Here is a 24,923-nt window from a genome sequence, read left to right as displayed (position 1 = left end):
GGGTCGATGACTTGCACTACGGCAGGGTAGGTAACCAAAAAATCGAACAACTCACTTTAAAGAATTTTCCGAGAGCGATGTAATCCAAGCCGTCAGAGCAGTTGAATACGACACACTGTTTGGCGACAGCCTTAGCCAAGTCTTTGGTGGTCTCAGTCTTGCCTGTACCTGCTGGTCCTTCGGGTGCTCCACCCAGGTGAAGCTGCAACGCACCGAACAGTGTTCTACACAAAAAAAAAAAACAATTAATACTGCCCTGGAGTATTCAGTTTTATAGATGAGCAATACTTGTTTCTTCTTTATGGGATGCAAGTTAGGAAGCCTTTAAAGTTGGAGTTAGAGAAGAAATACTAATGCTATATGTGAGACCCCGTGATAGTGACTCCAAGCTCCACATTCATTTTGGAAAGCGTTAATGCCTGAGCACACGCATAATGAAAGGTGTATCCGCTTCAGGAGTTTATCAGAAAGTAATAGTTACCTGTAGCATCGATCGGTGAGCGGAGTTATGACAAGACGACCCGAGTTGCCGAGGTACTCGTAGCCGTAAGCCAAGTGAGCGCTGATCATCCGCGTCATGACATTCTCCTCCTGATTAATAGTATTATGTACATTTAAAACATTAATAAACAGTGCAAACACTCACAGGACAACTAATGATGTATAGATGATTAAGAAAACACTTCTTACCTCAAAGTAATAGCGCAGTTGAGCAAGCCACTCGAAATCATCTTCTGATGATATTCCTGCAAGATCATGCTTACATTTAATATTCACGTTACTAATTCACGATACAAACAAGGGCTTCAACTGACCTAGTTCACACAGCTTTGTCAACACGTCCCTGGCGTGCACATCAAGTACCACAAGTGCGCCAAGAGTCGCACGGTTCTGTTTGGATAGCTTTCCTCGCACAAGGGTCACAATGTCATCAATCTGAGAATTGTTCTGCTGCAAGTACTGGTCAAGCTGCTTCTGGCCACCGCGGATAGCCTTGTGTACCTCTGCCGTCCAGTAGTACTGGGTAACACAGAGGACAGTCTGTCCAGGCCAGTCACGCACCCACTTGACACGCTCCTCTTTCAAGTATGCCTCCATCGCCTCCATGATCACCTAGGGAGAGGGGCACAATATGGAGACATGAGTCCACATGGTAGAAATGAAGGAAAAAAGGATATTCAAATGTAATATAGATTAGCAAAGAAAGGCTGTATGACAAGAACTATCTCTGTTTTTTTCTAATCGACTGTCACAACAAACTCACACAAACAGGACTTATCTGAATCATATTTAGATTTTGGCCTTCCTGACAATACTTAACGTGTCACTTTGATCCTCAGGAAGGAAGCGGCGTTCTACTCTGACTAAGAGTAAGAAGAGTTTGGTCTTACCTTCCTGACAATACTTAACGTGTCACTTTGATCCTCAGGAAGGAAGCGGCGTTCTACTCTGACTAAGAGTAAGAAGAGTTTGGTCTTACCTTCCTGACAATACTTAACGTGTCACTTTGATCCTCAGGAAGGAAGCGGCGTTCTACTCTGACTAAGAGTAAGAAGAGTTTGGTCTTACCTTCCTGACAATACTTAACGTGTCACTTTGATCCTCAGGAAGGAAGCGGCGTTCTACTCTGACTAAGAGTAAGAAGAGTTTGGTCTTACCTTCCTGACAATACTTAACGTGTCACTTTGATCCTCAGGAAGGAAGCGGCGTTCTACTCTGACTAAGAGTAAGAAGAGTTTGGTCTTACCTTCCTGACAATACTTAACGTGTCACTTTGATCCTCAGGAAGAAAGCGGCGTTCTACTCTGACTAAGAGTAAAAGGAGTTTGGTCTTACCTTCCTGACACTTGCCACCATGTCCTCTTGAAGCTCAAGCAGCCACTTCTCCACCTGACCGCGTGCCTTGGAGGTTGATATGACGTCCTTCAGGAGCACAAGCTCACCCTCGGAGCTCTTCATGTGTGTGATGTCTAGAGTATCTGTGAACTGGAGGCTGGCAATGCCCTCAAAGCACTTCTTCAGATGGGGCTGCACCCTCGTGGGGTCCTTGGTCTCGGAGAGAATCTCAAGAAGCTCATCGTTGGAGAGAAAGAAGAACCTCGGGAAGTAGAGTCGTTTCTTCTCCAAGTACTCGTTCAATCCCTAGTACATACAAATCATTAGAAACATTGGCAGTTGAAAAGCAAGACGTGATTATATCTGAAGCGTGGCACGTGCCAAAAGCGAAAATCCTAGACATTTCGATCGTACTTATATAGGTTCACAAGAATTCATCCCAGGAATGAGTAAAATATTTTACCCATAAACAGTTTTATCATATGAGAATCAAGATGCGTTCATACGACGACAGTCATTTTACGGACAAGGTACCTTGAGGATTAATTCCAGCAACTCGTTCGATTTCTTCAGTTTCTCCAGCATCTTCTCAATGCCAATAACAGTCAGCACATGTTTGTCCTACAAGACAAAGAGGTATTTAATGCGATGATCGTACAAATAACAAGCATTACAAGCAGTCCAGCTTTTGATAACCAAAACATTAGAGTATTTATACTCACCAGGACAGCCACTTTCATGGTCTCACGCCAGTTTTTATCAACTGTGCTAAAACGCCTGTGGACAAGCGAAATAACTTCCATAAGCACCTTGATACATGTATAATGCAAAGAGATGTACGTATATGGTGTACACTTTAGCTGGTGTGTATGTTTATGTGCCTCACCTCCCCTCCTCTGGCATCTGTGCCATGATGTCAGGACTGCTAAAGATGGGTTCTAGATACAGCCACGTGGCTTGCACCTTGAGCCATTCATCTATGATCTCCTGGGTCAGGATCAGCTTGCCTTCCCACTCCCTGACACACAAACACAATGTTACACATTCTTATATGGCACATGGAAATCATGCTATCTTGTACACGGCACGACAATCACGCATTTATACATGTCACAAGAAAACGCCCATACATATTACGGCAATCACGCTATTTTGTACGCGGCACGACAATCAAGCACAGAAATCACACATTTTTGTATGGGACACAGAAATCACAATTTCTTTACACGCAAGATACGGCAATCAAGCTATATTGTACACAATACGAAAACCTGAGCACGATATATTGTGAAAGCCATTAACTCCTGTTATCTTGTCCACGAAACAAGAAGCACGATTGTTTATGGCACATGAATCAGGCTTTTATACACGGCAGAGCATTCAAGGCTATTGTACTCGGACACCGTGATGCAGCTCACGCTGACTTCACGGCAAAATATACGAAACTGTTTATCTATGATGCTCTTACTTTATTTCGTTCTCGAAAGGCTTGATAAATGGTGATCCTCTCATCGTCTGTGTCTTGACGATCTGGTCATCAAGGAGCGTCTGGATATCGTCAATAGACGACAGGATGTGTGTCCCTGTCTCGCGGTAAGGGATCATTACAAACTCCACCTGGAAACGAAGGCACACAATCAGTGAAACACATCATCATGTGGACACACATTTAGTAAAACACATCATGTGAACACATAGTCATACGTCACGTAATGTGGATCATTACAAACTCCACCTGGAAACGAAGGCACACAATCAGTGAAACACATCATCATGTGGACACACATTTAGTAAAACACATCATGTGAACACATAGTCATACGTCACGTAATGTGGATCATTACAAACTCCACCTGGAAACGAAGGCACACAATCAGTGAAACACATCATCATGTGGACACACATTTAGTAAAACACATCATGTGAACACATAGTCATACGTCACGTAATGTGGATCATTACAAACTCCACCTGGAAACGAAGGCACACAATCAGTGAAACACATCATCATGTGGACACACATTTAGTGAAACACATCATGTGAACACATAGTCATACGTCACGTTATGTGGATCATTACAAACTCCACCTGGAAACGAAGGCACACAATTAGTGAAACACATCATCATGTGGACACACATTTAGTAAAACACATCATGTGAACACATAGTCATACGTCACGTTATGTGGATCATTACAAACTCCACCTGGAAACGAAGGCACACAATCAGTGAAACACATCATCATGTGGACACACATTTAGTGAAACACATCATGTGAACACATAGTCATACGTCACGTAATGTGGACACATATAGTAGTCAGTCAAACATAATTTGGACAAACAGTCAGGCACACACATGCTGTTAACAAACAGTCATACATCACATCACGTCATGTGGACACACAGTCATACCTCACATCACGTCATGTGGACACACAGTCATACATCACATCACGTCATGTGGACACAGTCATACTTCGCATCACGTCATGTGGACACACAGTCATACTTCGCATCACGTCAGTGGACACACAGTCATACATTACATCACCTCATGTGGACACACAGTCATGCATCATCACGCACGTCATGTGGACACACAGTCACACATCGCATCACGTCATGTAAACACATAAACAGTGAAACATCATGCAGACACAATGTTACTTAAACACATCATAATCAGCCAAACGAATAAGTGTAGTAATATTTAGGATATCCGCAACGTACCGCGTCCCACTCTCCAACCATCTTCTCCATCGCCTTCTCCAAGGAGAACTCCTTGCTTGCTGCCTCACTGATCGTCTCAAATTGTGCCAGGTACGGCTCAAGGTTCATCTCTGCCATCTTGGCGAGATTCATGTCTTCATCTGGTTTGAGTGGGAATCCGAGGATCTCGGACATTTGCTCCCAGTGGCGGTCCCGCAGACCGGGGTTGAACACCACTTGGACCAGGGGGAGGTACTCCTTGAACTCCTCGACTTTGGTTTTCATCTAAAAACACCACCAAAGGCAAACATAAATGAAAATTCGAAACATCATGCTTAGCTATTGCATGTATATGTATATGTGTATATGTGGCATTTGACAACAACAACAAAAAACATAGTAGACATAAACCGTTCAATCGGCATTATAAGACGACTATGGTTATATCGAGGTTCAAATCAAGTCACGCAAGTCTCTCAGAGTATTCCAGGAGGTCAAGGTTTCATAAAACTTTTGCTTCACTATTGTATATCAGTGTACCAGTAATCCCTCACCCTTCCAGCGATCCTCTGAGCCAAAGGTACTTCCGTCAGCTGTTTCTCCAACTTGTAGAGAGAACGCCAGTAGTTACCAGTTTCGCTTTCTACCTTGTCTGGGTCAATGGTTCCCCATGGGCCCTCCATCCATTCTCTGCGCAAAGGAAAAGACGTTTTATCAGCTTAACGTACCTTTCACCGTTAAATGTTCAATCCTTGGCTCTGTTTTAAAGTTTGAGGTTGGTGTAGTGTAAGTGACGAGAAGGGTGGAATTATAAGAGTTTTAGCGATACGAAAGGTAGTGACGAGCTGATGATATGGGTTACAGAGGTACTTACTTATACTTGTTCTGGAACTCGACAGTTGTCTCGTAGAGCTTCAGGTAGGGATTGAGTGTGTTGATGAGCTGTTGACGCTGGGGGTATGAGGTTGTGTCCCATCCGAACGCTTCCTCCTCCACGTTAAATGTTACAATCTGGACGAATGAAAACGGCCAAAACGGAAATGAAGAGATTACAAAGACAGGAATCACAATACATTAAAAAGGAATAAAAGAATGCCAAGAAATACTTCTAAACTCAGTACCTTTTCTGCAGCAGTCTCCAAGCGTTGGTGAAGCGCTTGTGCTTTCTTCAGATACCGTGGAACCTCAGACATATCACCGAAAGTCTGGAATTCCTCAAGTTGCTTGGAGTAGCTCTCCAGTTCTTCAACGAACCTCTCACGGCGCATCTGTGACAAACAAACATCAAGCGGTTGAAAACGACGAAAATAAAGTCTTTTTGATGATTCCAGGATGACATTAAACATCACACTCGTTGAGCTTTACTACGCTGGTGTCAGAAAAAAATAGCTAAGATGTGCTTACATCATGTGGGTCATGTGAGTACATGGTTGAAAGCAGTATTCATACAAAACATAAATGAACGAATAAATAGGTGACAGTGATAGACTTACCTTGAGACTGTTCTCGTACTGTACGCGATTAGCGTTCACGATCTTCTTGTGCTCCTCGAACACCTCAGGCATTCGAAAATGCCATTGGAACACGCTGTTGTTGAGTCGCATGTCGGCCGGAGAAAACGAGGCATAATCCACCTATTACACAAAACTTTGTTAAGTATAAATACAGTAGAAGGTACCAGAACTCCTTTGTTAGGTTTGATTTGTCAGTATGAATTATTCTTCATCTAAATCAACGGATCTTAAATAATCTGCTAAGGAGCTTTATTTCTGAAGTTAACGTACAACTAAAAAAGTTGTCCTTACCAAGAAACCAAGTCGGCTCTTAGTTTCCACTAGACGCTTCTCGAGATCAAATATCGTTTCGTTCTCCACTTGTTCGATGTAATTCTACAATACGATAACAAGCGATGAGAAAGCAATGTTTATCATAAACTTTCCTAGCTTAGTTTGAGGGTACCTTCAGCTCCATCAAGTGTTCCGTATTTGCTGGAGATGTCAAAGCTTTCTCTGCAATCTTCTCATACTCCTCACACAACCTAAAATAACGAAAAACAAACATTATAACCATCTGAATAATCAGTATCCTACATACAGTAATCATAACCATAACAACGTCATATGGTGACTTACATCTTGTTGAGCACTTGGTGATCTTTGCTCATTCTCTGCAGTAGCTTTGTTCTCAGCCCATCTCCTCTCTTTGCCAGGGCTCGAATCAGCTCATCACAGTGCAGTTCAAACATGCCAACTCTAATAACCTACAACGTACAATAGAACATCAGACATCGCATGGTATACATCCTACACCCCAAGAATCAATTTTTCATAGCTATCGTTGCGGACAGCCAAAATCATGATGATGGTAAGCAGGACGTGAACAAGAATGGTGAAGTTTTCAAAACCTGAAATCGCCTTCAATTACACTGGTTTGCTCATTTATTTGATACCCATGAAGAGCTGTGTGTTATCACAGCACGATCTTATTACTAGGTGAATGTAGAACTGCAAAATCACCTACTGTACTATAAATTAGCAATTAAGTAATTGCTTTATTTTATACGGTAGTATCGGTGATGCACATCACATGAAAAGGCACGGTAATACGAGCAGCAAAATCGTAAACTTTTGTGGCAGCATTGCTGTGAAAAAAGTTTGTAAGTGACGTTGCTCGTTTTACTACCGGCGCTCCAACTTTTGTCGCAGCAAACTTTTTGTGTTGCCAGTTGAAAAAGTTTGCTGCAGAAAGTCGAAGATGGTTCCTACTTTTTGCAACAAAAGTCGGAGATGTAGCCCGTATTACTGCATCATCCCAACTTTTCTCGCAGCAAAAAGACGTCAAGCATACGCAAGCAGTTGCAATAAGGTTTGTGATTGGTTGAACGAAAGTCACACATCAGTGTCACAAATGGAAACGATGGCGAATTAACAGCAAGAATAAATTCATCTTTTGCTGCGACAAAAGTTTGTGCGCCGTTAATAAAATGTGAAACATCACCTTCGAACATTTTTTTGCAAAGCTGCCACAAAAGTTGTACGTTTTTGCTGCTTGTATTACCTTACCTTAATGGAAAAGTGCTTGTTTCTTTGTCAAAAGTAAAAGACCGGAGCATGCACACGGCGCATGTCTCATGCAAAACAAACTAATATTTAATAGCACGAGATAAGTGCAAAGTGCACCCACAAATGCTGTCCATGCAATCACTAACATGTTTGTTCTTATCCAGACATTTTCCATTGAAGATTACCTGTTTCAGAGTGTTTACAAGTTAATGGGAGTAATCCTCAATTTTCTTTTCTTTGTAAATTGTGTCTATTACCTTTCTGGAGTTGTATTGGATTTCATCAACAAGTTTGGCAAACTTCTCCACTTCCTAGAACAATAGCACAAAATCCATTAATTCTAATTATTTTTGGTTTGTTTGACTAGTGACTTCTTCATTTTACAGGATAGAGCTACAGTTATACCTTAGAAAATCTGTTGAACTTGTGACCTTCTAAAAGGAACTGATCAACATCGGCTTCAGCCTGTGAAAAAAAAATCATTGGTAAAAATTAAATTAACCGAGCAAACAAATATTGTGATGATGATTTCTATTGATCATCTATTGGGAAACATACCTTTCTTGTTATTAAATCTTTGTATTTGTCATAAAATTTGAGATGCTCCTTTGGTCCTGCCATTTCATGCTCAATGACTGCATGTACCTGAAGTAAAAACACACAACGATAAAATTATGACCAGCCATGTGGTGTACATGAAACACATACCTAGACAAAACTAGGCATACAGTAGCAAAATAGCACTATGTACTTTATGTTCACTTGGTTATGAATGGATACTTTACAGTACCTTGGCTTTTGCTTCATTGACAATCTCCTCTGAAATAATAGGTTTCAAGGTCTTCTTGGTCCCAGACTTTTAAAACATGTAAAGCAAACAAATGCAAATAAGTACTGAAAGAGACCTTATTTTATATAGATATGCACAGCATTTCAGGTAGAAATAAAATATTTTACCCATTCTGAATACAGCTTAGTTTCCACCCGTGGCACAACCATGACAGCCTTAATCATTACATCATAGACATTCAGGAGAACAACCTGGGGTAAAAAAAAACACATGTTCTGCATTCCATGATTTATTGATTTACAGACTCAATACAGAGTACTGTAAATGGAACAAACTTGTGACTCGAGTCAATGCTCACACACCTCAAAATCTTTAAAGTCTGGCTCAAACTTGACAGTGTCACCTTCCAGGACAAGACGCATGATGAATCCTGGATGCTCCAGCACCCTTATTGAAGACTGGAGGGGAAATGATAAAACAGTCATCAGCACTCGCTCTATTCCATTCTTTATGAAGTACTGTAGGTTAACTATAGTTAGCTTAACTAAGCCACACTTACCGATGGAGGACAGAAGAGTTCTGTGTAGTCTGATATGGAATTTAGAGCCAACATCTGCAGTTGGTTAGTCATCAGCACAGATGCAGAGTTGAAGAAGGCCTCTAACCTCTTAGCATTCTGGTTGCTAGGGACTTGCTTACGCTTGTTTCCTTGATAGTAAATATTCTGGACTTCTGGGAACCATCTGGAAACAATAATCAATGCTGTGATTTCCAAAGATAACAAGCTTACTGCAGACAAGTGTATCGCTTATTCATGCATGACAGATTCTGAGACCATGATTTTTGGGGTGTTTTGCACCATATCTCTTGGTCAAACCCAGGTTTGCCTTTTGTAAGGCCTTTTCCCACAACAAGACTGTCAAGCATCTAATGGAGTAGTGCAAGAGTTGACCTAAGACATCAAACATGTAAGACTAACAAAAAGAACTATTGTGAGTTAGCATAACATACAGTACCTCTTTAGCAGTGTCTCTTTGGCTATTTCAATGTGTCTCATCACAACATTTTGGAACATTGCAAGCTCTAGTGCCTCAGGTCTCATTTGGATATCATTCTTGTCCACAAGCCGTAATGTCCTGTGAAGTAATAAATAATATGCTCAATGTTTGTCTCATCAATTATCCAACCTTTTTGTAATGCTTACCCAAATGTTTTGTGCCACAGGTCCAGTACTCCAGCCATTGTCGGGTTTGTTACAAACAGGTCTTGTTCAATTGCTGCAGAAGCCATCAGGTACGACTTGTACCATGGCTTGGGGACTTGATCCAATCTGGAAAATACAGCTCACTTTAACACATGTTTTTTTTTCTATACTAGAATTTGTTTGCTTTTTTTTCTATTTGTGGTGAAATTGGTAAAAATATAAAAAGGCAATTCAGGCAAAATAGGTCCTCACATAATACAGTAGTCCAAACTAAAAAAAAAAATTGGCAAATTTGTTTGTGAGTAGAAGGTATTCATTACTCTATTCTGTGCTCCAAGACTTCCTCTTTTTTGTCCTCTTCTTTCTCCCTTGGATCCTTCAGCACAAAATCAACTAAAAAAGATGCGGACAAATTATATAAAATAAGTACACAGCTACTATAGCATTTATTTTTTTTAACAATCCTTTCTTTACATACCTATAGCCTTTTTAACACTGAGAAGATAATCCTCCTTCATCTCATCAGATAAATTCTCAATGCAAACTTCCAGGCCATCCTGGAATAAAAAAACTTTGAATTTTGATCCAGTCAAAGCTCTAGTGTTTAGAATATTGCCTACTGCCCTCTTGCTACGTTCACAATAAATAAACTGCTAACCGCCCAAGTTAGTCTTTTTTAGGGATTTTAGCTCTAAGTTAAAAGTCTTTGTGTAAGGTTGAGCCATGATAATGTGCCAGTGTTTCATTAGAATCTTTTTGAGATTCGGGCTTGCCGGGTTGTATTCTGTTATAAATGGCAGGATTCGTTTGTTAGATGTTTTAGTGTTCTTGCGCTTCGGGCCTGTCAGAAAAAACAACTTCCGATAGAATTTGTTCCATGAAATCAGTAGGATAGCCTCGTTCTAAGAGATGGGCTTTAAAATTGTTGATTTCAGTTGTGACTTTATCAAAGTCAGAGTTAGTTCTAAGCAGGCGTAGTGGTTCTCCTTTAACAAAACCCTTCTTATTGCTTGGAGGGCTTCCATTTGATAAACAAATTGTATTAAGCTCTATTGTTAGTGACAAGCATCTTAATGTTCAAGCTTCAATAGCTCAAGTTTTTTTTCACAATACCTTAAGCCTACTGGGCACAAGACTAAGAACATGATCAAGCCATGAGTCCTCCATTGGCGCAACATGCTCTGTGTCTATGCCATTGTGGATGTAGTAGTAGTATCTCTGTATTGGAGGATAGAAAATTTAATTGAGTCCAAAAGAAAATAAGAAATACATCCATCTCATGCTGTGGGTAAAAATCCCTCACCAAAATATCTTTTTCAGCAGCAGTTGGAGATCCTGTCCTCTCTAATGGAGGAAGCTCGGCTCCCGCTGAGGATGGCCTCGGAGGTGGAGCAGCCCCATCTTGCCTATTACAACAACATGCAGTGTTTTTGGTAAAGCAGAGATAATAACACATAGTCTTTTTATAAGATTACTACAAGTTCAACACAATGTTACTCTAATATGCTGAGTATTTGAGAAATAGCATTTTAGTGAAAGGTAAATACTTTGTGATTTTTTTAGACTTTGTAGTTAAGTACAGGTAGGCTAATCAATAGGGAGCTAATAGTAATAATAATCTTTATTATAAAAGGATAAAAACACATCTCCTATGTTACAATCAATGCTGAAAGATAAGACTAGCTACTAGGTTACATGCAATTCTGTTGGTAAAAGTGTTCTTAAAGAGTTCAGTTTTTACATTTGGTGTTACATAGCGTGTACCACGAAGATTGTATTTGGTTTCTGTTATAGCGGGTAAGTAAGAATGTAAAGGGTGGTTTGGAATGGCTACAGCTTTTTCATACAGTTTACATTCTTGCTTGGCGAGTATATCTCTTATACAAACAGTTGTTGATACGAACCAGCGTTTATGACATCTATCTAAGAATGACTGAATAGTAGTTAGCTATAGCAGACCATTAGATATTTGATGAGGGGTTGGCAACAGGAATTATAAATGCAGCTCATTACTGTATGGGCACTAATAATAGATAATCTGAACTATGTGCAAATAAAGATTTGTTGTTGGTGATTGTGGTCAGAAAAGATATTGTCCCCCCTTTAGTTGACTACTATTATTTTTTTAAACTGTACACCATACAATACTCACATAATTATGTTAACCAGTGCACTTCGGAACGCTTCTCTGTCTTTTTTAGGGGCGTAGGAGGTAGCTGCCTGTTTCTTTCCATTAATAGGTGGGACAGGGGGTGAAGTGGGTGACCCCCTACCATTTGGAACATCCCATGTCTTACTACGCAAGTGTTTAGGTTTTTTGGCCATGCCATTTAAAAAGTCGTCTTCCTGTTCACGCTTGTTGCTGAGTTGGAAGGATGGAGCGGCCTCCTGCCATGCTGGCTTTGTCCTGGTCTGAGGCAGTTGAGGCAGGAATCTTATTGGGGTGTGTGGATCTCTGCCCTTCTGCTTTGTACCACCCTAAGTATAAACCATACACAAATTAAATGATGGGGATAGATGTTTAGACTTTAATAGAGTACTAAAATCAACATACAATCGGTAATACTTTTGACCAATAAATCTATCAAATACCTCACTCGCGAAAGAACTCTTACGATCACGATAATAGTTAAATGAGTTCAAATTACTTGAATAAAAGAAGAGTTTATTTCCTCAAAAAGTGGGGAAACCAAAATAACAATGAGCACCAAACCAAGACGACAACATTTGGTAAACTTAGACCACCACATCACTATACTTGAGGATAACCAGAAATCCAACTATACAGTGACTTACACCAGTACAAACATATACAAAAATGCAAACTTATAAAATGGAATGAACCAGAAAAGGGAAAATGCCAGGTATTTACCGTTTGTACCTCCATGTTTATCGGAGTGTCCCAAAATAATGAGGTGTTTTCCACACTTTCGATGAATTTCAGCAAAGTTTGCCAACACGAAATGGCATCGCAACGTTAGAATCCTCTAGCTCAATATTCGTGCAAGATTACGTTTTTTTTCGATCTTGCAAAATTCTCAAAATGAGACAAAGAAATCGGAATTATCACATCCCTCTGGTCGAGGACTTCGCATTCGCCATCTTTATCCTCGGGTTTCACTAATCCTAGTTTCTATAGCAACCTCCATACACTAGAACCCGGGAGAACGCGACTATTTTCATAGAACGCCTTGTGAAAATTCTAACAAAGACCCAATAGACTAGGTTATTTTGAAGGTAACGTCATCAGCCGGGCATTGTGGCGCATGCCTGTAATCCAGCTGCTTGGAGGCTAGAGATGTTGAATGGCTTGAGGTGTGGATTCCTGATGGCGGTCGTGCTATGTCGATCGGGTGTCCGCGCTAAGTCGGGCGTCAATATGGTGCCTTGAGAGGAGTCCCGAGTCACCAGGTTGGTTAAAGAGGAGCGTACCGGCCCAGGGTGGAAACACAGCAGGCAAAAGCTCCCGCGTTCGACAGTAGTGGGATAGCATCTGTGAATAGGCGGCCGTCAACAGCCATGCCAAGATAGTTGAACTCATCTCTATTTTTTCCCTTTTTTTTCAAGTTACAATATCCACCGACGTGGAAGGGTTTATAAATAGACTACGATGGCCTAGATCCTTTTTTGACTATCTTTAACTACTATTTTCTATTTATCCTATGCCCAAAATACTTTTAATGGCTTTCCTTTAGGCTTTTGCATAGACTGAGATTACATTTCTAGACCAACGGTTTTTCTCTGTACGTACCGACCTAGAAAAAAAACAACTTCCGATGTAATCTACTTGGTTACTCTGGGCTTCCTGTGGTCTGAGGACTAACCTTGCGCCGCGTTACTTATCAGCGGACTTCTATAAAAACATAGTTCTCGTTTTTCATTGCGCCATCAAAACAACATAAAAATGTGAAAATTCGACCGTTTGCGTTCGATCACGAATTAACCAGTACGCTACCAGTGTCTTCAGGCCGCCTGCAGTGTTTTATAGAGATAATGTAAGTATTAGTCGGTCAAAACGCATGTCCATACACAAAGGTTTCTCACAAATTGTTCTTTATCATTCTTGTCCACTTTTTCACGTTTATAAAACATGGGGACACTTATTTACCTGTCATATAACCCTTTTTAGAAATGGAGGGTGGCTATTCCAATGAAAGTGCTTGCAGTGTAAAGGATAAACCTTCAGAATCCTTTGACGGAAAGCCAACTTCTGAAGAACAAAAACCCCAAGAAATATTTACTAGCAGTGCAAGTAGAAACGGTGGTTTTACTGTAGATGAGAAACGGAGAGGCAGACGCCGTAAACCGAGAACCAGGGTAAGACCAAACAGAGACACAGCTGAAGGTGCTGTTGCTACAGAAAAGACGCAGAAGAAGAATGATGAAATGATTGGCTGGCTAAATGAAAAACTTTCAACAACTGGTAGCAATGGCAAATTAGGGTCAGAAAGTGGGGTGGGTGAGCTAGCTGCTGCTGTGTCTGACAGACAAAAAGGCAGAGGCCGAGCAAGAGAACATAGAGGGAAGCCATTTGGGCCTAGAGACTCCAGTGGGGAATGGAAAGGCAGAAATACAAATGAAAATAATTACCATGGAAATACTAGAGCTAAGTCTGGGCGTGGAAGGAATCAAAGGCCAGATTTAAAGTATGATGATAAACCTCCATTGGACCCCAAACATGTTGGAGATTCCAATGGTTTAGAATTTGATCAGATGGGAAAAAGCTTAACTGAATTGCCAAGCTGGAGAAGAAGAAACGAAGGAAGGCAGAATATGGATTACGAAAATAGCATGTCTGATGCAACAGCACATGAGCAAAAAGGGTATCCTAATGGCCATTACAATGGTTCAAGAAATTTTAAGCTAACTAAATACCCAGATTATCATTATGGATCTGAAGACAGCTGGAGATCCCCTCACAAGCAAAATGCATATTTTCGAAAATCCCCATTCAAGAGTAGAAAGGAAAAATCAAGTACAGATTTCTCATCATTCGTTGATCCAAATCATTCTGCTCAAGGGGTTGCATTAACAGAACAATTAATGAGTGAGACATATGAGTGCATGGTCTGCTGTGAGAAGGTGTGGTGCAGCAGTGCCATCTGGAGTTGTACCAACTGCTTCCATGTCTTTCACCTTAAGTGCGCTAGGAAGTGGGCAACATCTGCTACCTCAGAAGTTAAAGGTATGTACCCAAATAACAAAAGAAGATCACTATGTAAATGTAGATTTATGGGTTGTTACTGTACCTTATTTCTATTTATGGTTAACAGGAGGAGATGGAGGCTGGAGGTGCCCTGCTTGCCAAAATGTCTCTAACTCTGTTCCTAATGTCTATTGGTGTTTCTGTGGTAAGTAGACTATGTGCAATTCGTGCCATGCCATGAGATGTTTATTATTGGGGATGAAAATGAGGGAGAATTTTGAACATTGTGAAGCAATGCAATGAATTTTATGAGTAAGGTTATGTAGCCAGAAATTTTTTTATATTTTGACAGAGTTTGCACTGGGTTTTTTTGCCCACTACTCTCATCTATTCTTTTCATTCTGACCTATCCTTTACCCCACTGTTTTTATCCTTTGTACCCAATGTCTTGGTTACCTAGGAATCTGGATGAGTTGGCGTTCTTCTATTATTGCATTTGTAAATAGGTGCAAAATTCTATGCATTATGTTTTTTGGTTTTAGAGCTATCTATATATATTTTATATCATTTTACATGTTAGGGAAACTCAAAGAACCAAGATGGAATCCAAGAGAGGGTATTGTCCCACATAGTAAGTAAATTACAAAATAAAAAATAAATAGTACTAATATATAATGTAGTTTTTCTTTTATTAAGTTGCATATGCAATGTCTCAAGATTACACAAGGGTATTTCATAAGGAAAGGGGTTAAAACTCATGGCGAAAAAACAAATTTACTTAGCTACTATATTCCTCGGGTCACCTGATAGGATCTGACACAGCATGGGTTGCTTAACATTATGCTTAACGTAAATGGTTTCACAGGTTAATTTTTTTTACATAGGCTGTGGAGAACTTTGCCAAAAGAGCAGGGATATAAACAACTGCCCTCATAAATGCAACTTGTAAGTGTAGATCTTCAAGGAAGCCATAATAATAATGTATCAAACAGGTACCATAACAGACACTGCTGCATAACTTACAATTTCTTATTCCCCATCATAAAGGACAACTTGTTATTAATAACATAATGATTTCTTTGACTGTATTACACTTTTATATCGGTTTGCTTTCATAGATGGCAACTGTTGTTATGAAGTTGTTGCAATATTTTGCGTCTCATATGACTAAAGAACAACTGCATAAGAGGCAAAATAACCCCATATTTTTAAACTACTCCAACTAGAACTTTTTTTTTAAATCATCATGTTCTTTCAATAGACTATGCCACCCTGGTCCTTGCCCTACTTGTCCTGTTATGGTGGCTAAATCCTGTGAGTGTGGAAAAACAAGGTGAGCATTTAAGTCATTTGTTTGCTTTCCTTAGGACTATACAGAGAAAAACAATACAAAAAGCAGTAAATTCTATGTTTTCACAGTCAGCAAGTTCGATGTGGTCAGACTGGGGTGATTCTGTGTACAGATGTCTGTGAAAAACTTTTGAACTGTGGGAACCACAACTGTCAGCGTACCTGCCATTCTGGTATGGTCTTCACTTCAACTTATTCTCCAATTTTTTAACAAAACTATTTTTATCAGTTCTGTACTCTTGATTTCATTGAACACTTCCCTACTGTAATCAACTCTGATATATTCCTTTGTTGTTAGGGCCTTGTGATCCCTGTGATGTTGAAGTTCAGCAGGGTATGTGTTTATATAAAAAAAAGGTTTTGTTTAATTTTTATGTGAGCTATTGTTTTCTGGTTGCCTAATTTTTCATACCCTTGCAGACTGCTACTGTAGCAAGACTACTAGAAAAGTTCTGTGTGGTACAGGTAAGTAGGATAATATTATTATTTAATTGTTTTCTGATCAGGGAAGTGTATTACTACAACTAAACTAAATGATTAGTAAAGAGAACTTAATTATTATTATTATTGTTATTGTTAGAACATAACACTTATGAACACACCATAAAATGTACCATAATCATGCGGACCCATCTGGAATCATAGGGAAGGACGTCTTTACCAACATGGGTCTTATCAAGCCAGCTAATAACAGTGCTGTCATTTTGTTTCCAGGAGAGTATGACATCGTTGATGACCATGTTGGGTACTTCAGCTGTGAGGATAGATGTGAAAGGTGTGTTTCAACAATGTTACAACTGAATTTGTTGTTGCGCAAAGTTTGATTGACTACTTGCTATTCCCAAACGAGACAAGGGTCTTGGATTTGCTGTGGTCTTGCAACAATGAATTTAGCTGTTATTATAAAAAAAATATCTAAGAATTTCACAATTCTTACTGTTCCCATTAGAGTCCTGGACTGCTCCAACCACCACTGTGAAAAAGTCTGCCACAAGGGAAGCTGCAAGTCTTGTGAGCTCAAGCCAGAGGCTGTATCCCACTGTCCTTGTGGGAAAACAGCACTTACTGAAATCTTAGGAGAGAACAATATGAGACAGCAATGCCTCGATCCCATCCCAACTTGTGGCCTTGTGTGTGGGAGACTGTTACCATGTGCTCTCGGCCAAGGTAATTCTAAGTACAATACTGACATAACAGGGTTCAGGGTTCAAAATAATTTTTATAAATCTGCTAGATTTTGCCGGCTCTGTGGATTTTGGTGGGAAAAAAGCCTGTATACTCAAAATATGAAAGGGGAATACAGAATAAAAAAACTGGCTAACTGGCTACAGACGTAATTTTGAACCCTGGTGTTTAAATAAAACATTGTGAAGGGGAAGTGGGTTTGTGAATATTATCTTAAAATCACTCAAAACGAGAATGTCATGCCTTGTTTACCATTAATACTGACTCTTGCTGTGCAGAAGGGTCCAGCGCACAAGAAACATCACACACTTGCAAGCTGACTTGTCATCACGGTCCATGTGGTCCTTGTGATGGTGATACATCCCTAAGATGCAGATGTGGTGCAACTGTTAAGGTGGGGCTGACATAGGTCCCGACTTGTGGATCAAGACTATATAAGAGGGGGGAGGGTGGACAAGCTATGTATTCAATATAAGAGGCGGTAGACAGGTTAAAGAGGGGAGTGATTAATGCTAGACTACTGTGTATAGAAGGGGGAGGGGGGTGGACAAGCTATGTAATCAATATAAGAGGCGGTAGACAGGCTAAAGAGGGGAGTGACCAATGCTAGACTACTGTGTATAGAAGGGGGGGGGGTGGGCAAGCTATGTATTCAATATAAGAGGCGGTAGACAGGCTAAAGAGGGAAGTGACCAATGCTAGACTATTGTGTATAGAAGGGGGGGGGGGTGGACAAGCTAGACTAAATAAAAGGGGTGTACAGGCTTGACTTCTGTATATAAGGTGGGGTGAATAAGCATGACATATAATGGCAAGGGCTGGACAAGCTTGGCTATACAAGAAGCGGTTGGACAAGGTAGAAAGTGGTCATGGAAAGGGAGGATAATACAAAAAAGCACCAAACATTCGTCAAAATGAGGATCAGTGCTTGGGCTCTTAAGGGGAAATTCTTCCCAATATTCACATTTTTCAGGATCTGCTTATCTTCTGAATTTCCTTGATGGCTATTCCCTGAATAGGGAGCAACATTTTAGGGCTATCAAACAGTATCAAGGATTTTGTTGTTTGATTTAATTGCAGAAAGTCAGGTGCATTGAAGTGACATCAGAAGGTTAGCATGTAAATATGACTTGAAAATGTGGTAGCCAAGTCAGATGTCGACTGTTGTATTGGTTTTCATATTGCAAAAAATATGGCTAGAAGGTTTCCCTGATATGTTTATTTTCTAAGCCTTTTTAAACAATTTTAGAGTGATTTAGATAATGGAATTTTGAATTATTATGGCAAAGCGTAACATGTCCATCTAGAATCTACAGTAACTGTCATCATGTTGTTAACATGTTATCCTTAGATTTTCTATGTGATCAACGGTGCAACAAGAAACGGCAGTGTGGTAGACATCGCTGTAACCAGAAATGCTGTGTGGTAGGTTCATCAAAATCTAGAACTTAATTCAGCTCCAAACTAGGATGGGCAACAGAGTTTTGACTCTTGATCTTTTGTTATGCTAGGATACAGAGCACAGATGTGAGCTGGTCTGCGGGAAAAAGCTTCGCTGTGGGACACACACTTGTTTAGAGTTGTGTCACAGAGGATACTGCCCCCCCTGTTATATGACCGGTAATTCTTGAAAATCACTTTTGTGCGACATGACGGAAAAACCTGGAAAACACGCAATTACAGATAGAGAGAGGAGACAAAATATCTTACAATGGCTATAGGTTCCTTGTATAATGGACTGATTTTCAAAACACAAATAACGTGAGGCCGTAGTGCGCATAACCAGATTTTGTCTTTTTAAGATAATTTTCCCTTGATCATCATTGCCCTGTGTATCAGTTCAGGGACGAAAAGCTCAAATTTCAATTACACTTTACAAAAAGTCACATCAATTTTAAAAAAGTCGCACTTGATATTTTGTTTTCTATAAGTTACTAAGTACTCAGAGAAATTCTCAGCCTTTTTTGATGTGAAATGGGCTTATTTGAAGCGTCAAGTCATGTTTTTCCGTCATGTCCTTTTGTGCTCTATCTGCAGCCTTTAATTTCCAACATTGATTCTCAGCTTATGCAATGAACACAACCTCTTGATTGAAATCAAAAATAGAAATTGGGATTCCCAAATAACTGGGAGAATTTTTGCCCCTTCTACAGTATTTCTCCTCCTGGAATAACAGGGTCGGATCTAGGGGTGGGCCTACCAGGCCCTGGCCCCTTTTTTCATTTTTGGCTCTAGAATAACAAGAAATATAAGGAAATCCACGGAAAAACAATAAATCTGGCCCCCCTTTCTTGAAACCTTTGCTTCGAGCCTCCCCTATTTAGAACTCTTGGACCTGCCCCTGAATAGCGCAAAATTGAACAACATATAAACCAATCAATGACTGACATGCTTCCCCTGTCTTGCCATGAACCATTTATACATGAACCATTGGCCAGTATGATAAACAAATTAAGCTATGAGGTCAATAAAAAAAGCTATACTTTAAAAAAAAGTTCGAATTTGATTTTTAGAGGGCTCTATGATCATCTTGTTTTGTTAGGTTATGATGAAGTTACATGCCATTGTGGGGCCACGATTCTTTACCCACCCATCCCTTGTGGGACACCTCCACCCAACTGCCCCTACCCCTGCTCACGGCAGCACTCCTGTTCACACCCAGGTAAAAGTATAGCAAAGGAAGCTGAGGTTTGTATGAGAAATCGCATGCCTTGTAGAAATGATTGCTGTGAAGACTTTAATCGATTAAGAGAGGAAAAAAGGGAAGGAAAAGAATGGTATAGCCTCACTTTTACCTTACATGTATCTTTTTTTCACTATTTTCCATTGTTATCCCAACACAGAACAATGGACATTTCCATTTTAATGTAAAACCCCCAATCAAAGCGACCATATAGGAACCGTCCTTTATCAATTAAGATGTCATCTCATCTTTTAGGATCATAATGAAATCTGAACAATTTTTTGACATTGAGAGAAGGAGGAGATTGTTCTTACCCTATTCCCTTTGTGATTCAGTGAACCACTCATGCCATAGTGAAGAAGTATGCCCGCCCTGCACAGCACTTACCCAGAAAATGTGTGCAGGGGGACATGAGGTTAGTATGACAGTAATATAAGTGGTAGTCAACTGCTAAGCCCTTGTCTAAATGGCGTTTAACCAGAAAATGTGTGCAGGGGGACATGAGGTTAGTATGACAGTGATATAAGTGGTAGTCAACTGCTAAGCCCTTGTCTAAATGGCATTTAACCAAAGCAAGCCCTATTTTATGTGTTTTAAATTTCTCCAATGCCAATGACATCAGAGCAGGGGAGGGGCTGCTACAGACATAGACATGATATAAATAAACATAGTTGTTTTGTTTTAAAAGACAGTATTCATTACTTTTATATCATTTTGAAACTGAACAGAATGCCAGGAGCATATCATCAACTTGCCTTTTAGAGTAGTATTTTTTTGATGTTAGATGGGTCAGTTTGTACTGCATCTTTTATGGTGGCACAGTGTTCATCGTTTCAATTTGATTCCAGCTTCGGCATAGCATTCCATGTCATGTGACAGATGTGTCTTGTGGTCGGCGATGTGACCGTCCCTTGCTGTGTGGGCATACATGTTCCAGGACCTGCCATAAGGTGACCATTATACCACCCTATACTTAAAATCACTGCCTTATAATCAATCTATCATATGCTTATAACATACCTCTAGCCGTACAAGTTCTAAATAACAGGGATCAGGGTGTATATAGGACTAGCAAGTGTACAAAGTGTTCTGTCAAGTTTTTTAGAAAATCTGCTTTTCTCAAGTGTTGTCAACTTTATATGAACTCATGCAAAACTTGTTTTTGTTTTTGTCATGATGTCTCTCCTGGTTTTGCGCATATTGTTGTTTTCACATATTTACTGCCCACAGCCCCCTTGCCTTGGGGAACAGGAGCCATGCACACAGCCCTGTGCCAACCCTCGGGAGGAGTGCGATCACCCATGCGGGGCCCCCTGTCACCCCGGTCAGCCCTGCCCATCCGTCCCATGCAAAGTAAAGGCAAGTATTCCTATTAGAGTTACCTTCTTATCTGCTGACAAACATACAAATGGACGTCACAACAACACACCAGTCAAACAGATGGACGGAAGACCAGGCAGACAGACAGTCTGCTATGTTTTGATCTCTTTTTGTTTAGATCACTGTCAGCTGTAAATGTGGTAGACGCTCTGATGTGGTTCAGTGTTTGCGAGGAGGTGATAAGTCTGCACCTGCGTACCAACGGTCAGTTGCTTGTCTTGAAAGTTCTGATGTATGCAGCGACAGCAGATTAACATGTTTTGCGATGGATTTCATTATGTTGTAGGTTTACAACAGAATCACTGGCTGACAAGATGAAGAACATTCAACTGGGACAAACGGTTGACATTAGTGGGATTCTTCTGAATGACCAGTTCTCTATCAGACAGTAATGTATCTAACAGAATAGGAACACAATACACACATCACCTTCAAACACACCCCAATCACAGCATGTATCATCTAATAGGATAGGAACACTACCAACCCTCACATAACTCGCACTCAAACATACCCTAAACAAAACTTAACTTGAGTCATTACTCACCATCAAACTCAGTCTAACCTTAATTTACACCATAACATATCCTTAAACATACCGTAACTTTTGCCGAAGAAAACGTCGAATTTCCGGGTCCGTCTGTTGTCCAGAAACGTGTAATGGTAGCAATATTAAACGGTGCTTTTATTTTATTAACTTATAACGTTTATTCCAGCATCGAATGTAATGAAGATTGTGCTATTCAAGAGCGGAATAGGTAAGATGTAGAAATTCGTTCTGTTAAATTTCTTTTAACATTTCCTCTATTTGAAAAACTCACATACATATTTTTTCACAAGGCAGACTGGTGAATTTGTTTTTCAACAATCAAATAAGGTTATTTAAAATGACATATATCTATATCGTTGGCTAGTGATGCGAATCGGAACAGATGGGAGAAGAAGAGAAAACATTTATTTCTCATTGGGGATCATTTTTTGGTCTGAAGAACAAAACCGAAACTTGTTTCTTCATTTTCAATGTTCTATAAAGGACTCTAAGATTTGATAGACGCCCCACTTACCATTCTGTAAAACTGTAAAATATCACTCACTCAAATATTTCTAAATTGATGGAATGAGCTCCTTCTGGCGCTCTTGGAGCAACTGCTAAAAAAGATATTGTTAAATAAAGATAATAAAGAATTGGTTGTGCTATTTGACTAAATCATGCTTGGCTCACTTCTTGTTAGGAGACTCGCCCAAGCACTCGATGTTAACCCTGAATCTTCAGCCTTTTCTGCCAATGTCACCTTTTCACCATTTCTGCTAGCCGAGGCAAAGTAAGTCCCCTCATACTACTACATATAGAGCCTGCTGCCTTAGGCAGCGGCTAAAACGCCTCTCTGTCACAGGTAGCACAAACCACAGCGGCCTCTGCGAGTAAGTATGCAGCTGCTTTGTGTCCTATTATCTTTGTTCGACAAAGAATGTGTCGGGGTGCGGGTATTGTTCATTTGCCCAATCAAATTGCAGCTTGTAAGAGCTGCGTACTGACCTGCCTCTGCAGTGATGTTCAAATTATCTTTAATGTGTAATGCTTATTGATCCTGTCTTTTGTTCTCACAGGTTTAACTTCCCCTTTATCAAATCCATTGAGGAAGTGTTTTATGGATTAATCGAAAGTACCACCAAGGTGAGAATGCACAGTTCCAGTTCCAACCACACCCATGAATTACTATGATACCCAGGATTTTCCACCCACACCCAGAAATTTCCACTGATACCCAGGAATTTATACCCATAATCAGGGATTTCCGCCCTTACCCAGAAATTTCCACTGATACCCGGGAATATCCGCCCTTATACAAGAATTCCCGCCACAACGTTAAAGTTTTTTTCTAATGAACAGGGATCATTAACGCAGAAGTCGCACGCGTTTAATCCCATGAACTCCCACCAGCGACGCATCATCCACGAGTTGGCGTCACATTACAATCTGTGCAGCCGCAGTTACGACCAGGAACCCAAACGAAACACAGTGGTTACAGCTACCAGGTATGATAAAGCCAGCAGTACGACCAGGAACCCAAAAAAAACACAGTGGTTACAGCTGCCAGGTATGATAAAGCCAGCAGTACGACCAGGAACCCAAAAAAAACACAGTGGTTACAGCTGCCAGGTATGATAAAGCCAGCAGTACGACCAGGAACCCAAAAAAAACACAGTGGTTACAGCTTTAGGTATGATAAAGCCAGCAGTATGACCAGGAACCCAAAAAAAACACAGTGGTTACAGCTGCCAGGTATGATAAAGCCAGCAGTACGACCAGGAACCCTGACGGAACGCAGTGGTTACAGCTGCCAGGTATGATAAAGCCAGCAGTACGACCAGGAACCCAAAAAAAACACAGTGGTTACAGCTGCCAGGTATGATAAAGCCAGCAGTATGACCAGGAACCCAAAAAAAACACAGTGGTTACAGCTTCAGGTATGAAATAGCCAGCAGTACGACCAGAAGCCCAAACGAAACAGTGGGTAGGGCTACCAGGTGCGACAGGGAAAGGTGGCAAAACATGGTCCAGAATTACGACCGGAGAACGCGACTATAGCTACTATAACCGGAGAAATATTGGTAAAAATTAGTTAAGGATTCTTCAAAAAGGACCTGCATTTTATATAACTAAGATTTCGTTTCTTGTTAGGGACTCTCGGTTGCCTCCAGTCTTGCTGACTTCCCAAATAACAAGCAAATCGAATCCCGCAGCGCCCGTGTTTGTCCCGTACCTTGGCTCCACGCCCGCAGAAAAACCCAGGTAATTACGTGACTACAAATTGCATGTATTTTACATGCGATAGGCGCTACCATAACCACAAGAGCTTTTCGCCAACTTAAAATCTCGTAGTGGTTGCCACAAGCGGTCTAATGCTTGACTGTTTCATTTGTAATGGTTGACTCGTTACATCTTCTTTTAAATCAAAGCTACCAGCCAATGTGGTTGATAATAGTATTTTATGTTTTAGTCTGATCATTGCTTGACATGATATTGCTTACAGGGTCATCAAAGATTCAAAGCCAGATGCGAAGAGCAAAACCTGGGTACAAGCCCCGGACTACTTTGCGGACGATTTTGCCGATTAGCCTTCACACCACCACACATATATCTGTGATTGTTTGGTTATGTGAAAATTATAAAGATATTGCTGTTATATTTTGATACTATATCTTTAAAACTCAAAATGTACAAACAAATTAATTTTGGCAGTCCTCGAATGTTTGGCCGTTATATTATTAAGGCCGTCTTATTTTTTCTTCGGTAACGTCGCGTAAGCTGTTATGTCTCCTCTCTTTCTTTTCTTTGTTGTGAAAAGCCGGATAAACCCAGAAAATGGTGGAAAATTCTGAACAGTATTTTGTTTCTTGTAGGGCATTGAACAGTCTAAGAAATAAACTGTCTCTTGGTGTCATAATATGTTATTTGGAAACGTATTTTGCTGTATTAATTCCCCCTTCCCGCAAATACGCACTGCGTGCATCTAACTATGTAACTGACAGGAGCTGGTATATATGGAATGAACTGATAAAACAAGATCAC

General features: G+C 40.3%; 2 protein-coding genes across 2 annotated transcripts in view; one reads left to right on the top strand and one right to left on the bottom strand.

The window, feature by feature from the left end:
• The window catches only part of LOC5517882 (dynein axonemal heavy chain 7), a 43,053-nt gene extending 30,317 nt beyond the window's left edge, over nt 1-12,736 (bottom strand). Inside the window, 32 exon segments of the mRNA XM_048721080.1 lie at nt 56-224; nt 482-591; nt 691-746; nt 816-1,113; nt 1,837-2,142; nt 2,371-2,457; nt 2,559-2,613; nt 2,723-2,854; nt 3,305-3,453; nt 4,571-4,834; nt 5,104-5,239; nt 5,424-5,560; nt 5,671-5,817; nt 6,043-6,183; nt 6,355-6,438; nt 6,509-6,587; nt 6,682-6,809; nt 7,869-7,922; nt 8,017-8,076; nt 8,170-8,256; nt 8,402-8,467; nt 8,569-8,652; nt 8,764-8,859; nt 8,961-9,144; nt 9,418-9,537; nt 9,606-9,731; nt 9,926-9,998; nt 10,084-10,162; nt 10,719-10,823; nt 10,909-11,011; nt 11,758-12,083; nt 12,487-12,736. Coding sequence (XP_048577037.1) covers nt 56-224; nt 482-591; nt 691-746; nt 816-1,113; nt 1,837-2,142; nt 2,371-2,457; nt 2,559-2,613; nt 2,723-2,854; nt 3,305-3,453; nt 4,571-4,834; nt 5,104-5,239; nt 5,424-5,560; nt 5,671-5,817; nt 6,043-6,183; nt 6,355-6,438; nt 6,509-6,587; nt 6,682-6,809; nt 7,869-7,922; nt 8,017-8,076; nt 8,170-8,256; nt 8,402-8,467; nt 8,569-8,652; nt 8,764-8,859; nt 8,961-9,144; nt 9,418-9,537; nt 9,606-9,731; nt 9,926-9,998; nt 10,084-10,162; nt 10,719-10,823; nt 10,909-11,011; nt 11,758-12,083; nt 12,487-12,492 — 4,047 coding nt within the window. The 5' untranslated portion in view covers nt 12,493-12,736.
• A 92-nt stretch (nt 12,737-12,828) lies between these two features.
• Nucleotides 12,829-24,798, top strand: LOC5517942 (transcriptional repressor NF-X1). The gene is made up of 27 exons (XM_048723524.1): nt 12,829-13,600; nt 13,735-14,790; nt 14,879-14,956; nt 15,332-15,382; nt 15,636-15,696; nt 16,013-16,084; nt 16,171-16,274; nt 16,400-16,435; nt 16,522-16,566; nt 16,816-16,876; nt 17,051-17,268; nt 17,565-17,680; nt 18,367-18,397; nt 18,638-18,711; nt 18,798-18,906; nt 19,829-19,948; nt 20,305-20,384; nt 20,818-20,919; nt 21,200-21,328; nt 21,468-21,553; nt 21,636-21,737; nt 22,066-22,107; nt 22,582-22,671; nt 22,958-23,024; nt 23,241-23,386; nt 24,033-24,143; nt 24,385-24,798. The coding sequence occupies exons 2-27, from the start codon at nt 13,737-13,739 to the stop codon at nt 24,467-24,469; spliced, it is 3,270 nt and encodes a 1,089-aa protein (XP_048579481.1). The 5' UTR covers nt 12,829-13,600; nt 13,735-13,736; the 3' UTR covers nt 24,470-24,798.
• The last annotated feature ends 125 nt before the right edge of the window (nt 24,799-24,923 follow it).

The sequence above is a fragment of the Nematostella vectensis genome, chromosome 2 (genome assembly GCF_932526225.1).
Source record: "Nematostella vectensis chromosome 2, jaNemVect1.1, whole genome shotgun sequence".
NCBI lineage: Eukaryota > Metazoa > Cnidaria > Anthozoa > Actiniaria > Edwardsiidae > Nematostella > Nematostella vectensis.
The sequence above is the reverse complement of the archived record's forward strand: the minus strand, read 5'-3'. Positions and strand labels throughout refer to the sequence as shown.

What these genes read in the sequence shown, in the direction of transcription:
- LOC5517942 (XM_048723524.1), top strand. Translation starts at nt 13,737, where the DNA reads ATGGAGGGTGGCTATTCCAATGAAAGTGCTTGCAGTGTAAAGGATAAA. An exon ending in GTTCCAGGACCTGCCATAAG is followed by an intron (nt 20,920 to 21,199) that starts GTGACCATTATA and finishes TACTGCCCACAG; the next exon opens with CCCCCTTGCCTTGGGGAACA. An exon ending in TTTCTGCTAGCCGAGGCAAA is followed by an intron (nt 22,672 to 22,957) that starts GTAAGTCCCCTC and finishes TTGTTCTCACAG; the next exon opens with GTTTAACTTCCCCTTTATCA.